This window comes from Chaetodon trifascialis, chromosome 8, assembly GCF_039877785.1.
Source record: "Chaetodon trifascialis isolate fChaTrf1 chromosome 8, fChaTrf1.hap1, whole genome shotgun sequence".
Lineage (NCBI taxonomy): Eukaryota > Metazoa > Chordata > Actinopteri > Chaetodontiformes > Chaetodontidae > Chaetodon > Chaetodon trifascialis.
The window spans coordinates 11,751,635-11,764,790 of NC_092063.1; the positions used below are offsets into that span (position 1 = coordinate 11,751,635).

At 43.6% G+C, this 13,156-nt stretch overlaps 2 protein-coding genes across 2 annotated transcripts; one reads left to right on the top strand and one right to left on the bottom strand.

Moving 5' to 3' along the window:
- Positions 1–4,093: 4,093 nt before the first annotated feature.
- Positions 4,094–5,995, bottom strand: parapinopsina (parapinopsin a). Its single transcript, XM_070968682.1, has 5 exons — positions 5,665–5,995; positions 5,012–5,102; positions 4,694–4,931; positions 4,351–4,593; positions 4,094–4,234 (listed from the first exon to the last, which is right to left on the bottom strand). The coding sequence occupies exons 1-5, from the start codon at positions 5,993–5,995 to the stop codon at positions 4,094–4,096; spliced, it is 1,044 nt and encodes a 347-aa protein (XP_070824783.1).
- A 1,214-nt stretch (positions 5,996–7,209) lies between these two features.
- Positions 7,210–13,017, top strand: ddx20 (DEAD (Asp-Glu-Ala-Asp) box polypeptide 20). Its single transcript, XM_070969255.1, has 11 exons — positions 7,210–7,441; positions 8,295–8,389; positions 8,841–9,009; positions 9,100–9,214; positions 9,420–9,562; positions 9,836–9,974; positions 10,175–10,233; positions 10,599–10,681; positions 10,822–10,927; positions 11,475–11,576; positions 11,676–13,017. Exons 1-11 carry the CDS (start codon positions 7,246–7,248, stop codon positions 12,824–12,826), a joined length of 2,358 nt encoding a protein of 785 aa, XP_070825356.1. The 5' UTR covers positions 7,210–7,245; the 3' UTR covers positions 12,827–13,017.
- Positions 13,018–13,156: the final 139 nt, after the last annotated feature.

Here is a 13,156-nt window from a genome sequence, read left to right on the forward strand (position 1 = left end):
AGCTGATTTCAGTTGATGTGATCTAATGTGACTGTGTGTGATGACCTATACAGGTGGTCTTAGTCAGGACCAGAGGCTGGAGGCGGTGTCGAAACTGAAGCAGTACCAATGCAGGGTGCTCATCTCCACTGACCTGGTGAGACACACACATCCTCTCCATTGTGCTGCTCTCCATATGTCACCCATCACTGGTTTTCTTGTCTGTATGCATCTATTATAAGGCTTCTGATCAGCATCTGTTCTTCGGTCCTGGATGTTCTCAGACTTCCAGAGGCATTGATGCAGACAAAGTGAACTTGGTGAAAAACCTGGACGTGCCACAGGACTGGGAGATGTACATGCACCGAATCAGACGGGCTGGCCGCTTCAGTTAGTGTCCAATAACATTCAGTTAGAGCAGAAATAAGCACGTTAACTTTGACTCAAAACACAAATATAGCTTAAATGTAAATTTTGCTTACATTTAAAAGAGAGCAGTTTTGCTGCATTCTGTCACTCTTTCTCTGAACGTTTTTCACAGCCCCTTTGCCCTGAATTAGACTTGATTTGCTCAGATAATGAACGCTTCCTGGTTCTTCCTGCCTGCATGAGACAGTATGGACAGAAAGTCAGGTGACAGCTTCATGCAATAGATGCTAAGTCTTTATAGCCAGTAATGACATTCAAACTATGTATCTCTACTTTCCAACATTATTTTGGGATGAAACTAAAAGTGGTAATAAGGGCTGGGTATCTTTTGGAATTTTGTTTGAGGAATATAAACTGTGGTGGAAATTCTTGTGAGCTGAAGGAGGGAGTTCACCAGGAGACTTCAGATGTGTTATGCAGAGGTATGTATTGCAGGCTTGATGCATCAAGGAGAAGGTGATGAGCAACACAATGTCCACAAGTGAAGCAAGGTAGTGCCACACCAAATCCTGAAGATGTCCATTCTAATGGGGTGTATTAATACCCCCAATGTAACATGTTTCCCCTATTATGGATATTCTGTACCCTCCTTCTACATTTCTGGTACTCTATTGGATAGTCAATACCCAAACAATAGCTCCTACCATACTTACATATGCCCTGACATCCACCCCTCTAACTGAGGACACTTTTGACCTAATTCTCTTAAAATGTCACCTCGAGCATTCCTCCTTGAATTGGTCCGATATCAGTCTATACAGTTTATCTGTAAGACCTCACAAGGAGAGACTTCCTATCTACTGTCTGCTAGAATGGCCTCCAAATATTATGTTAATGTGTCTCTGTCTGAGGCCTCTGTGTTGTCCAACCCTGAGACTTTTGGGTGCCCAACCGTACAGAAGGCCTGTGATAGAAAATTCCCTCACATAAGCCTGTTTCTACTTTTCATTAAACAAAATGTGCCACATTTATCAATGCATCAGTATTCAGTATAGCCATAAAATAAAATTCTACTCAATTTATGGAGTGGATAATGAAGGGAGGCTCCAGGTATAAGGAAACTCATAACTGGGAAGTCCTTGGACTAGTAGGTGAGGCACTGAGGTGGAGAGCAGCTCAGAGATACAACAGAGCTCAGGTGGTGTGAATACATCGTTGAGGCACAGATGAAACTAGGTGGTGATGACTGTGGCCTGGAGGCTCAAGGCAGGTGGAGGCAAGAGGCTGGGCAGCGTGTTGTTAGGCAGAGACACTGGAGCAAGAGATTGGTGCAGGACAATTCACCGAGCGCATAGAAAAAAGACACAAGATCAAGCACGGGTTAACGACACGAGAGAAACAAAAACTAAATATAAAGTTCTCGCAGGGAGCACTAGTAAACAGCCAACTCTACCACCAGGCAGCGGAAACATGCTGTGCTTGATTGTGATGAGTCCCAGCTGTGTTGGAGCCAGCTCCCAAGCCACCTGGAGAGCCACGCCCAGCCTCTGCCAGAAAAGGAAACACAGGAACAAAGCCCCACAGCTCTCCACAGTATGCAAGAAAATACAAGAATTTCCCAAACTACCACATGAAGTGTGTTGAAAGAGAATCAAAATTAAAAATCAAGTGCATTCATCAAACTTTGTTTTGAGGCGTCACTGGGCTCTGTGGAATTCGAGAACTGGAACATAGAACTTGGTCACACTGGTCAATGGTCAGTGTGGTGAGAAGCCATTTCATTTCAGCACACAGAGCACTGAGAGTTGAACACAGTGAGACAGGAGAGGAGAAAAATCTAAAGATACCCATTGCACTTGCAGTTATTACAAGAAATTTCATTGATGGAACCTTTAGAAATCCTGTGTTTTACAGTGGTAAGTACCAAATTTGCCTAAATGTAATGTAAGACCACTAAGCAGCAGGAACACTCTGACAATGAGTCTTCTGCAATCCACAGTCTTTATGCTCTGCTTGATTATGATGAGTCCCACCTGTGTTGGAGCCAGCTCCCAAGCTACCTGGAGAACAACCACCTTGATAATTTGTAACAAAAACAGATAAGTAATTTCTCTGTGTTCTAGAAAATTACCAGTGATGGTAAAGAATATGATCACCGCCAGCTTGAGACAGGTGACAAACTTTTAAGTGAAGAGACACTCATAAATATGGAACGACAAAGAACGATCAGAGGGGCCTTTTAAAGAGAGTGTGCTCAAATGGCCGAGGTCAGGAACACATTCTGCTTGGAGATGAAGAACATAGAAAATGAAAGAAAAGTCTTCAAGAGAGAACCTGAACAACAACAATAGGAGAAAGGCTTTTAACACTGAAAAAGAGGCTATGTGTGAGGACAGGAAGGCATTTGAGAAAAGTGGGAGTTGTATAAGATGAGGATGGCTAACATTCAAGAGAAGACAGACATTGAGAGAATGAGTGAGGCTTTCAAAAAGACCATTAAACCCAGTGCTGTCAGAAACATCACAGACGCACAAAGAAAGAGAAACCGAAATCTGCCCAAAGAGCCTTCACAAGCGTTGCATGTCATTGCATGTTGATTATATTACATAGAATATTGCATTATTGAGTTTCTCAACTTGGTAAAAATCAGCTGTGATTTTTAAATACTTGCATATTCCTTTCCTTCTGATTTACACTTACAGTGGAACAGTCACATTGGGTAGCAGTGGAAGGTTTCGTCACTGCAGAACACTAAAAATGTCAGAATGATGAATAGAAGTGTTTCTTACAGTTAGTTGAGTTCTGGTTGACAACAAGGACAATACCATGTCTAAATCTGAGCGATGAAAAGTTCATTTAAGCTAAATTGAGCTTCACATCCAGCCTGAGGTTGGCCTCAAGATATTTCATGTGTTTTGGTGGATGTAGGATCAGTGTCAGTGCTGAAGAACATGCAGTCATCCTTTAGGTGGGAAAGACATTGTTGGCATTTAGATTCGTATGGACAGGAGGAAGGATTACAGCAGTCAAAACCTGCTGCCTGACTACTGTGGACCCATTCTGTAAATGACTGCGATACATTAGATGGAAATGTATTGACAGCTATTGGATTGTTTTCCAAATTTTGAGACAAATATGCTCTAATGCTGAACCTAGGAGAAAAAATATCTTTGCTGATTGATCACATGTATGCGCAAAGAAGAAGAGCCCATTCCTCATTCTTTTGAAAAAAATCCTCACATTTTCTGAGTGACATATTCTGCAAAAGCCAATGTGATTTGGATTTTACAAGTTTATTTTGAAATTTGTGAAATGTTGATTTAACTCTTTCAACAATTATTTTTTTTATTTGTAATACATGCACATATATAGAGAGATGAAATCACAAAGACTTGTCTTTATCAATCAATAAAGTCTTATCTTATCTTATCTTATCTTATCTTATCTTATCTTATCTTATCTTACCTTGTCTTTAGTGTGTACCATGTTTGACTGCAGACCTCAAGAAGCAAAGGAATACCTCATAAAAAAAATATTAAGAATTATCTAATTACTTCCTTGTTGTCATAAATCCTTTAACTACACATCACTGCCCAGTGTAAAAGATTATTACATTACAGATTACATTTACATGCCCATTGTTCAACATTACAGAACTGTCTCGTTCATGGCTTTCATTCCAGTCTGTCATCCTGGTGATCTGAAGCTGCCTCAGGAGTGAGACCACGGGGATTTATGCACACTTTCATTCTTTCAAAGATCCTTTAGGTGAGATTTTTTGGCTCTTGTTGAGAGAAGCAACTGTGGTCTCACCCTCAGACATTTGTGGATCTGAGGCCCATGGGTTCCATCCACACAGGACAGTGGGGACAGCGTATCGTCGAAACTGGAAAACACACACATACAGCACTCACGGTTGATACACATGAATAACAGTGTATGGTTATATGTGCCTGAATTCCTTTGATTGCGTGAATATAACTGCGCGTGATGAAGGGTTACCTGTCTGTTCATGAAAACATATATAATGGGATTGTAGACAGTGCTGCTTTTAGCCAAGTAAACAGGTATAGTGGCGATGATGGGGTCAATATATAGACTGGAATCCATGATGACAGCAAGGGCCATGGCAGCATATGGCAGCCAGGTCACCAGGAAAGCCAGCACCATCACCACGACCATACGCGCCACCTGCACCTCTACGCGATATGTGCTGCCAGCCTCTGATACCTGCAGTTTGGTCACCTAGGCCACCAAAACGTAAGCAAAAAAACTACATTGTGATGCTGATAGGAGCAACTGAAGTATCTTTTCATCACTGAGTAAACTTGTCTGCGTTGCTCACCTGGCGGAGGGTCCACAAGAGCTGCGAGTAAGACACAGTGATGATAGAGAAGGGCACAGCAAAGCAAAAGAAAAGGAACATCATGATGTAGGACATGTTCCCGACATCCCGGCTGTGCCAGTTAGGCGCGCAGGAGGTCTTGACGCCCTCCAGCTCATAACTTCCCCAACCAAACAGAGGTGGAGTGTTCCACACAAACGACCACACCCAGGACAGCACCACTCCAGCCACCGCGTGTCTGAAGGCAGCAGAGATGGTGTGTCACATGCTGGCGGAGCAATCATCACTTGTACTCAGTCTTCATGGTCATTACTGTACCTGGTCTGGAACAGACAGGCACCCATGGGATAGCACACCACCATGTAGCGTTCAACAGAAATGACTGCTACGGTACACAGGCTTGCTATACCTAACAGAAAGGAAGGGACATGTAAAGGCTACATTATTTTTTGAGGAAAATATCCTGCTACTGAGCTTTGCACCAGTTAATGGCATGCTACCTTAGTGGTAGAAGGTGACTAAGTACATTTACCTAAGTACTATACTAAAGGGCAATTTTGAGGATTGACATTTCAGTGGGAAATATTGTCATTTTTATTCTTCTGCATTCATCTGACAGCTATAGCCACTCGTATTTCTCATTAAGATTTTGCATAAAACACGTATGATAAGCTTATAAAATACAACAAGTTAAAGATTAAACCAGTTGTTGCTGACCTTTTTTGGCTCATGGTGCCTTATGGAAAAGCAATGTCTAGTTGGGACCCATTGCCACATTGAATTTCTCCCATGAGTGATTTTCTCCTTTAAACTGCTCAGATTCTCATTTTTTCCAAGGCCCCAAAATGTATAGAATTGTGAAATATTTCAAAGATCTTAAATCTTTGTTTTCCCGTGAAAGATTTGAGAAAAGTACACGAAAAAAAAAAAAAATCTCTAACAGAACAAAAAGAGGCTCTGAAATGACTCACCAAAAAAGGCTACAGCAAAGCCCTCTAACATGCAGCCCACGCGCCCCAGGCTGAAGTATCCCATGGCACTGGTTACTGTGGTGGGCAGACCCCCACATACAGCACAGCCCAGGTCACATATGGCCAGATTCACCAGGGCATAGCTGAGTGGCTGTCTAAGCTGCCTGTGTCTCATTGTCACCATGATCACCAGGACATTGAGGATGATCCCCACCACAGTGAACACACCCATGATAACGGCCAGTGTTGTGTAGCCAGTCCGAGACAGAAGCTCTGACTTGACTGAGCTGTGAGACGATGAGGAGTTTCCAAGCAGGACAAGGTGCTCCATCGTCCTCAGCGTAGATGAGGTGACTGCTTCCTGGGTTGAAAATTAAGTGTCAGTGGTCCATCTACAAACTCATCCGTAAACAAATTCAACTTAAGTCCAAAATATCCACATACAGTTCCACAAAATACAAAACGAAAGAGATTAGGAAGGCGCTTAGTGAAAAAGTCTGTTTACTAACTCCATCAAAATCAATAACCAGTGAAGTCTTTGCCTACAGATGCTGCATGTCTGCTGCTCTGGTGCAGCTGCAGAGATGAGATGGAAATGGGACCCTTTTAATAAGCCCAGTGAGAGGAGAGAAGCTCTAGACCATGACATTTAATTGGTGAAAGCCAAATCCATAGATCCGGATTGTGAGGACAATAATTCTGTCTAATATCTTGTAAGACCGCACTTTCCGTGATTGCTGGGTTTACAGCTGCTCCCTAGAAATGAAGCAGAGATTCAGTAACACGATATGGTTTTTAGGATCAGACTTAAGTGCATGTCTGCTGGTTAAAGGCACAGAGGGAACGTTATAGCTTGTTAATATCATGCATTTTTGTATACACTGAATAACTCAGCATGTAGAGGATTAACATTGATTCTATGCAGCATGGCTTGCACGGCCACTGCTTTTGGATTATCTTACAACGGACAGCCAAACAGAGTAACTATAAATTGGCAACTGTTTGGTTTACAGGCATGTGCAAATGAAATATTGTCAATAATGCAATAAACTTACACTTTATTGATTCCTGTTGCCATTCCTCTTTTAGAGAGGTCAGAGGTAAAGGTCAGAGGGGAAGTTCAAGACTGATTGTGTATAAAACACCCCCTAATGAATCTCTTCTGGAAACATCTGAGCACCAAATCCATTGAATAATGTCTTAAATAGATGAGTTCATTAACTGCAGTCTTAATGTCTTATTAGACAATGTGAAACCCACAGTTATTTATTAATGACATTACCACCATCTATACCTGCATTATTACCAAATGGTCTACAGGAAAAACATCATACAGAGGATTTTTTCACAATCTGGCATCTCAAAAGTTGTTCTGATCAATAGTTATTAAAGCTTTTTCAAGTGTTTTCTCCCCATGTGATTTTCTCTTGGGTCCAGCATGAGGAAGAGGGACATATTGAGTCTTTCTATGCAACATTATTGACAGTCAGTTCACCTCCCAGTCACAAGGGGGCAGCAGAGGCTGCAGCTCCGGGGCGCATTAAAGAAGCTGCGCTTGTTCACCGGCCGTAAACAGTCAACATGGCTGCCTCCGTGAGGAAAGCAGCTCACGACATAGAAACGCGAAAGCGGACCGATGATGTGCTTCTGTCCGACGGGATCGACTTCGGCTCTCTGCTACTGTCTCAAGCCGTGCTGGACGGACTTTCCGCCGCAGGCTTTCAGAAACCCTCCCCGATCCAGCTCAAGGCGATCCCGCTGGGCCGCTGCGGACTCGGTGGGTTGACAGAACACGTTTGTGTGTATGTATGTGTGTGTGTAGCAACTTTCAGCCTCTAAGTAATGATGATTTGTATATTTGTTTGTTTGTCTTCAGTGATGATATTGTCTCTTCATTTTGTAGCAGAAGGGCCAAAATAACTTCAGGTTTTCGACTCTTTGTCAGATAAAATGAGCAATTTGATACATGGCAGCCACTAATGTTAATTTTTTTTTTATGATGGATTAATCTTGTGATCATTCTCCTGATTGATCAGTCATTTTGTCTGTAACGTGACAAAGAAAAGTGTCTCGTGAACTTGTTTCATTCTCTGGGTACAGCTTTGCATAGGGACCATGTGAACATGCAAACATTTAGTTAGGTAGTTTAGTCATAAACTAGTTTATTGCACTCGAATGTTTTACTTCCAGGGTTAGGGTTACAGCGACATAAAATCGTTTATCCTCACATGGGAGCTGTAGATTCTCTCCACTTGCAGGTCGCCTCGCAGTGAAAACGCTGTGGGCTGCAGCTGTGAAGCAGACAGCAGTTAATCACAGTGTACTTGAAGTAAACGCCTCTGATTGGTCAGACTGTTCAACTGTGGATGTTAAGCTGCTGCAGATTAGGCACTCTCGATGTGAAGCATCAATTATTGCATCCAATCAAGTTTAATTAAAGGACCGGTTTGTGGGATTTAGCGGCATCTAACGGTGAGACGGCAGATTGCAGACAACTGAGTATGAAATTCCATTTCTGCTGAGAGATCCCAACTAAATCTTCCGCACTGGTCCCTCAGCCGAAGTCAAAACTGTGATCTTGATTATTCAGATGAGTTGTGCAGCCCTACATTGTCCATCTGCTGTTTCAGATTTGATTGTGCAGGCCAAGTCTGGCACGGGGAAGACATGCGTGTTCTGCACCATCGCCCTGGACTCTCTGGTCTTGGAGAATCCTGCAACTCAGGTGAGTGGATTTAACTCCAACCGCTCAAGGTGATCATGTGGAAAAATGTATCTTTCCTGTCTTTTTTAATGTCAGTGATGCAGGATCTTTCAACAAAGTACAAAACTTTGATTTTGAAGTTTATACCTGTCTGCTCAATTTTAGCAACAACAGATGGTCATGAGAATTAATCGCTTTGGTTTCAGGGTCTTTTTAATCTGATGAGTTTAAGCTGCTCTGTGTCAAAAGAGTAAATGAAAGGGGGCAAGTATTGATAAAGCAGAAGTAGGTCTAGTCTTGCTGATGAACCAGCAGCATTCTAGTGCTCTGTAATCTTCTTATCCGTGGGGTCTTACTGATTGGGAGTGACCCAACACCTGCCTCTGCTTAATCTGCTCTCAATCAAATGTAAGTGGTTGTTGACATCTAACCTTTTTCACAAACAACCCCATTTGTTTTCCCCCTCCTTCAGGTTCTTGTCCTGGCTCCTACACGCGAGATAGCAGTGCAGATCCACTCAGTGGTCATGGCCATAGGCTGTGCTATGGAGGGCCTCGAGTGCCATGTTTTCATCGGGGGGAGGCCCGTGAGTCAGGACAAACCCCAGCTGAAGAAGTGCCACGTAGCCGTGGGCTCACCTGGTAAGACGCCTGTCGAGAGGCATTACCTCTTTATGTTAGCGTCACGCCGTTGCTCGTGTTTTGTAACTCTGCTCTCGGTTTTGCATGCAGGTCGCGTCAAGCAGCTCATCGAGCTGGGCATGTTGTCCACCACCAGCATCAGACTGTTTGTTCTGGACGAGGCAGACAAGCTGCTGGAGGAGGGCAGCTTCCAGGAACAGATAAAGTGGGATGGACAGAAACATCTTTCATCATACTCAGATTTCCTTAGTTACATGATAGTGACAGCAGGCTGGTGGTGTTTTTTAACCAGAGCACTGAAAGTCCTTCAAAAACAAGTCTGTGTTGATGAAATAACATAAATTGTGTGCTCATTTACAACAAAAAACACAGGCAGAAACTCACCCGTCTCCTCTGCTCTGTCTCTCCAGCTGGATCTTCTCTGCTCTGCCTGAGAACAAACAGATGCTCGCGCTCTCTGCCACCTACCCAGAATCCCTTGCTCACCACCTTACCCACTACATGAGAGAGCCCACTTTTGTCAGACTCAATCCCAGTGACATGGGCCTGAAAGGTAAGACTCGAATTCAAAGGATAAATGCATCACTTTATGAGAGGCAAATTACTTGACCTGGTTTATATATTTAAACTGTATAAATCCTCATTATAAGACCACATGGACAGGCTGATAAAGTTTGCAGCGAGACATCTTTTAAGGGGTTATTACTTGGTAGAAAATGTTTTTTTCACATTGTCTACAAAATAAATAGTGAGAAATGCCAAAAAACACTCTGGCTGGCTTACAAGTCCCCTAAAAAACACATTGTTCTTGTGCGCCCCCTGCCAGGTCTGAAGCAGTATTACAAGCTGGTACAGTCCCATCCTTTACCTCACAAGGTTTTTGAGGAGAAGGTGCAGCATTTGCTGGAGCTTTTCAGTAAAATCCCATTCAACCAGGCCCTCGTGTTCTCCAACCTGCACACGAGGTAACACATGGCTGTTTTGTGTGTCCTTGTCTTCATGGAGGCTCTTAATTACTTTTGTCACCAAGAAGAAGTACATCTCAGATGTGCATTTGCTCTTTGTGTGATTTTGAATTGATACTGGTCATTCATTAGATCTAATGTTGATGATGTATCTCTGAGAAGCAGTTTCTGAATGCTGTTGCTCTGGATTGCTCCCACAGGGCTCAGCACCTGGCAGACATCCTGTCCTCCAAAGGCTTACCTGCTGTTTGCATCTCAGGTGAGAGGACCTTGGGAGTGTAGTGATGAAAATGTATTGACGGTTGTTTTTCTAACTGAATAATAGTTTAATTAAAAAATTCAAAATATCCAACATTTGATGGTTTCATTATCCTAAATTTATGTTTTTGTATGATTATAAGTTGGCTGTTTTGGGGTTTTTTGACTTTTTTGATCAGTTTGGGATGGACATACCATTGAATCCATTGAATGTAAAAAACTACTAATTGCAAATAAACTTGAAGCCTTAATTGCTGTGATTTAAAGTAGTTTTCCCTTTTGCAAAGGTGAGACTGGCTGGCTGTCTGAGTGGAGCTGATTTCAGTTGATGTGATCTAATGTGACTGCGTGTGATGACCTATACAGGTGGTCTTAGTCAGGACCAGAGGCTGGAGGCGATGTCGAAACTGAAGCAGTACCAATGCAGGGTGCTCATCTCCACTGACCTGGTGAGACACACACCTCCTCTCCATTGTGCTGCTCTCCATATGTCACCCATCACTGGTTTTCTTGTCTGTATGCATCTCATGTAAAGCTCCTGTTCTTTAATCCTGGTTGTTTTGTCTTTTCGTCCTCTCCTTCCCGTCAGACTTCCAGAGGCATTGATGCAGACAAAGTGAACTTGGTGATAAACCTGGACGTGCCGCAGGACTGGGAGACGTACATGCACCGAATCGGGCGGGCTGGCCGCTTCGGTTAGTCTCCAATAACGTTCACTTAGAGCAGAAATAAGCACGTTAACTTGGATTCAAAACACAAATATAGCTTAATGTAAATTATTGTAAATTATTCTTACAGTTAAGAGATGAGTTCTGCTGCAGTCTTTCATTCTTATTCAGAAGGCTGTTGTTGTTCACTGCTGCATCTGATGCAGAAACCATTTTCTCTCCTGGTGGTAATTCATTATTTGTACAGAAACTGTTTGTTTCACCCTTTTGTTGCTCTGAATTGGACTTGATTTGCTCAGGCAGTGAACATTTCCTGGTTCTTCCTGCCTGCATTAAACACCATTCTGAAGACTTGCTTAAGCCTCTGTAGCATTAGCAGGTTTGACCCACCGATCAAGGTGAATGGCTTCCTAATCATCTGCATTAATTATAATTATCTTGGCTTAACTTTTGTCTCCGAAACAGAAGGCAATTCACAATTAACCTGCCGTCCCTGAACGCACAACTGACACCTTCCTTTAATCCCCTCATGCTCCTTGAATGTGCTCTTATCAGGATTATGTTTTATTTGTAGGCACTCAGGGGCTGGCTGTAACCTACTGTTGCCATGGTGAGGAGGAGAACAAGATGATGGCCATTGCTCAAAAGTGTGGCCTGATTTTGTCTGCGTTGCCATGTGAGTTTTAGACGTAGCATGTGTTGACTTTGTCCTCAAATGTCTGGTTTTAATGGGGATAAGTAATTCCAAGTCTCATCTGTCTTCTGTCCTCTTAAGCCATCATAGAGCCTGGGTTGATGGACGAGCCGTGTGACTGGGACGTCTGCACTGAGGCTGCCACACCGGGCCCCTTATCCCAGTTCTCCTCCAGGACAGAGAAGAAGAGGCGGGCCAAGCCAGTCACAGATCAAGCTCCAGAGCACAGCAGTCAAAGAAGGCCAGAGAAGACCCATCCAGCACCCAGACAGGGAGCACACAGTGAAGGGAATCCAAGAAAAGTGTCTCCTGCAAAGGCCGCTCCTCTGCAGAGTCCTCCTCAGGCGGTGCAGAGTCGAAAAGAGCTGCAAGATGCTCTGCCAAAGATCCCTCCACTCAGCTCCTTTAAGAGCTGTAAGTCTGAGTTGATGACCTTTGAGGAGGCTGAGTGGGACTTCCACAGCTTCATTGCCACAGGGTTGGGGAGATCAGTGGAGGTCATCAGGGAGTTCAGAGGTCGAGAGGACGGCAGCTCCGATGAGCAGAATGCACACAGAGAGTCTGTCACACTGAACGATGACGGAGCTCAGAGTTTGAAACGGCATGGAAAACGCTGGGAATCGGGCTTTTCACGTTCAAGGTCAATTTCTGGTTCATCAAGCTCGCAGTGTGACCGGGACAATGGTGAATACCGAGCAATCACTCAGCCTCAGATTAAAGTGGGACAGACACCCACTGCGCCCAAACCAAAGGCAGAGGAGAACAAAGCTTGTTCTTCTGCCGCACCTCAAATATATCCCCAGACAGCCGGCGCGTCAAATGAGAGAGCTTGGTCTCAGCCTGACAACTACGAATCCGGACCTGCGGAGAATCCGAGCAGGCGACCCAATCAGCCGGCTCCTGCGCAGACCGGCAGGAATGGATCAAGAAAAGAAAAGAATGGGAAATGGGGCAAAAAGATTTCAGAGAAGACCAGCAAAGAGAAAAAAGGTAGTGAAAGGGACGAAGGAGAACATGATGATGATGATGATGATGATGAAGAGGAGGAGGAGGAGGAGGAGTGGAGTGCTGAAAGTTACTGGAGGGCCAACTACAGAGCCTGGCATGATTACTACACCTCCATGTCTGCTTTTCAAGAGCCGGGTTACCAAAGCTACTACAGTGCAGCCCACAACTGGATGGCAGCTTATCGTATGAACGCTGTCTACATGGAAGAACTGCTGAAATACTGACAGGTCTAACACTGTTAATCAGGGTGTTCAATAAGGACTCGGGCACAGCTGTTGGCACGTCCAGTCTAACACATTGCACTTAAATGTTTTGAGTGTGTATTTTTCAGTTATTCGTACCAAACTGTACGGTTTTTCTAATAAAGTACCAGTATGGAGCATCTATTTCCTGTTATAGGTTTGTACGCTCTCACAACAAGGCACTGTCTTCTATTTGTTTTATTTATATTAATACGTGTAAAAATATGTTCTTCTAAGGGATACAGGTCATCCACTTCACTAGCCGTTGATCTTACCTGATGTTTAGAGCAAAATGAAGAAGAGGGGCAAAAT

What these genes read in the sequence shown, in the direction of transcription:
- parapinopsina (XM_070968682.1), bottom strand. Translation starts at nt 5,995, where the DNA reads ATGGAGCACCTTGTCCTGCTTGGAAACTCCTCATCGTCTCACAGCTCA. An exon ending in TCTTGTGGACCCTCCGCCAG is followed by an intron (nt 4,594 to 4,693) that starts GTGAGCAACGCA and finishes TTGGTGGCCTAG; the next exon opens with GTGACCAAACTGCAGGTATC. An exon ending in ATGTTTTCATGAACAGACAG is followed by an intron (nt 4,235 to 4,350) that starts GTAACCCTTCAT and finishes TGTGTTTTCCAG; the next exon opens with TTTCGACGATACGCTGTCCC.
- ddx20 (XM_070969255.1), top strand. Translation starts at nt 7,246, where the DNA reads ATGGCTGCCTCCGTGAGGAAAGCAGCTCACGACATAGAAACGCGAAAG. An exon ending in CGTAGCCGTGGGCTCACCTG is followed by an intron (nt 9,010 to 9,099) that starts GTAAGACGCCTG and finishes TTTTGCATGCAG; the next exon opens with GTCGCGTCAAGCAGCTCATC. An exon ending in AGCTTCCAGGAACAGATAAA is followed by an intron (nt 9,215 to 9,419) that starts GTGGGATGGACA and finishes CTGTCTCTCCAG; the next exon opens with CTGGATCTTCTCTGCTCTGC.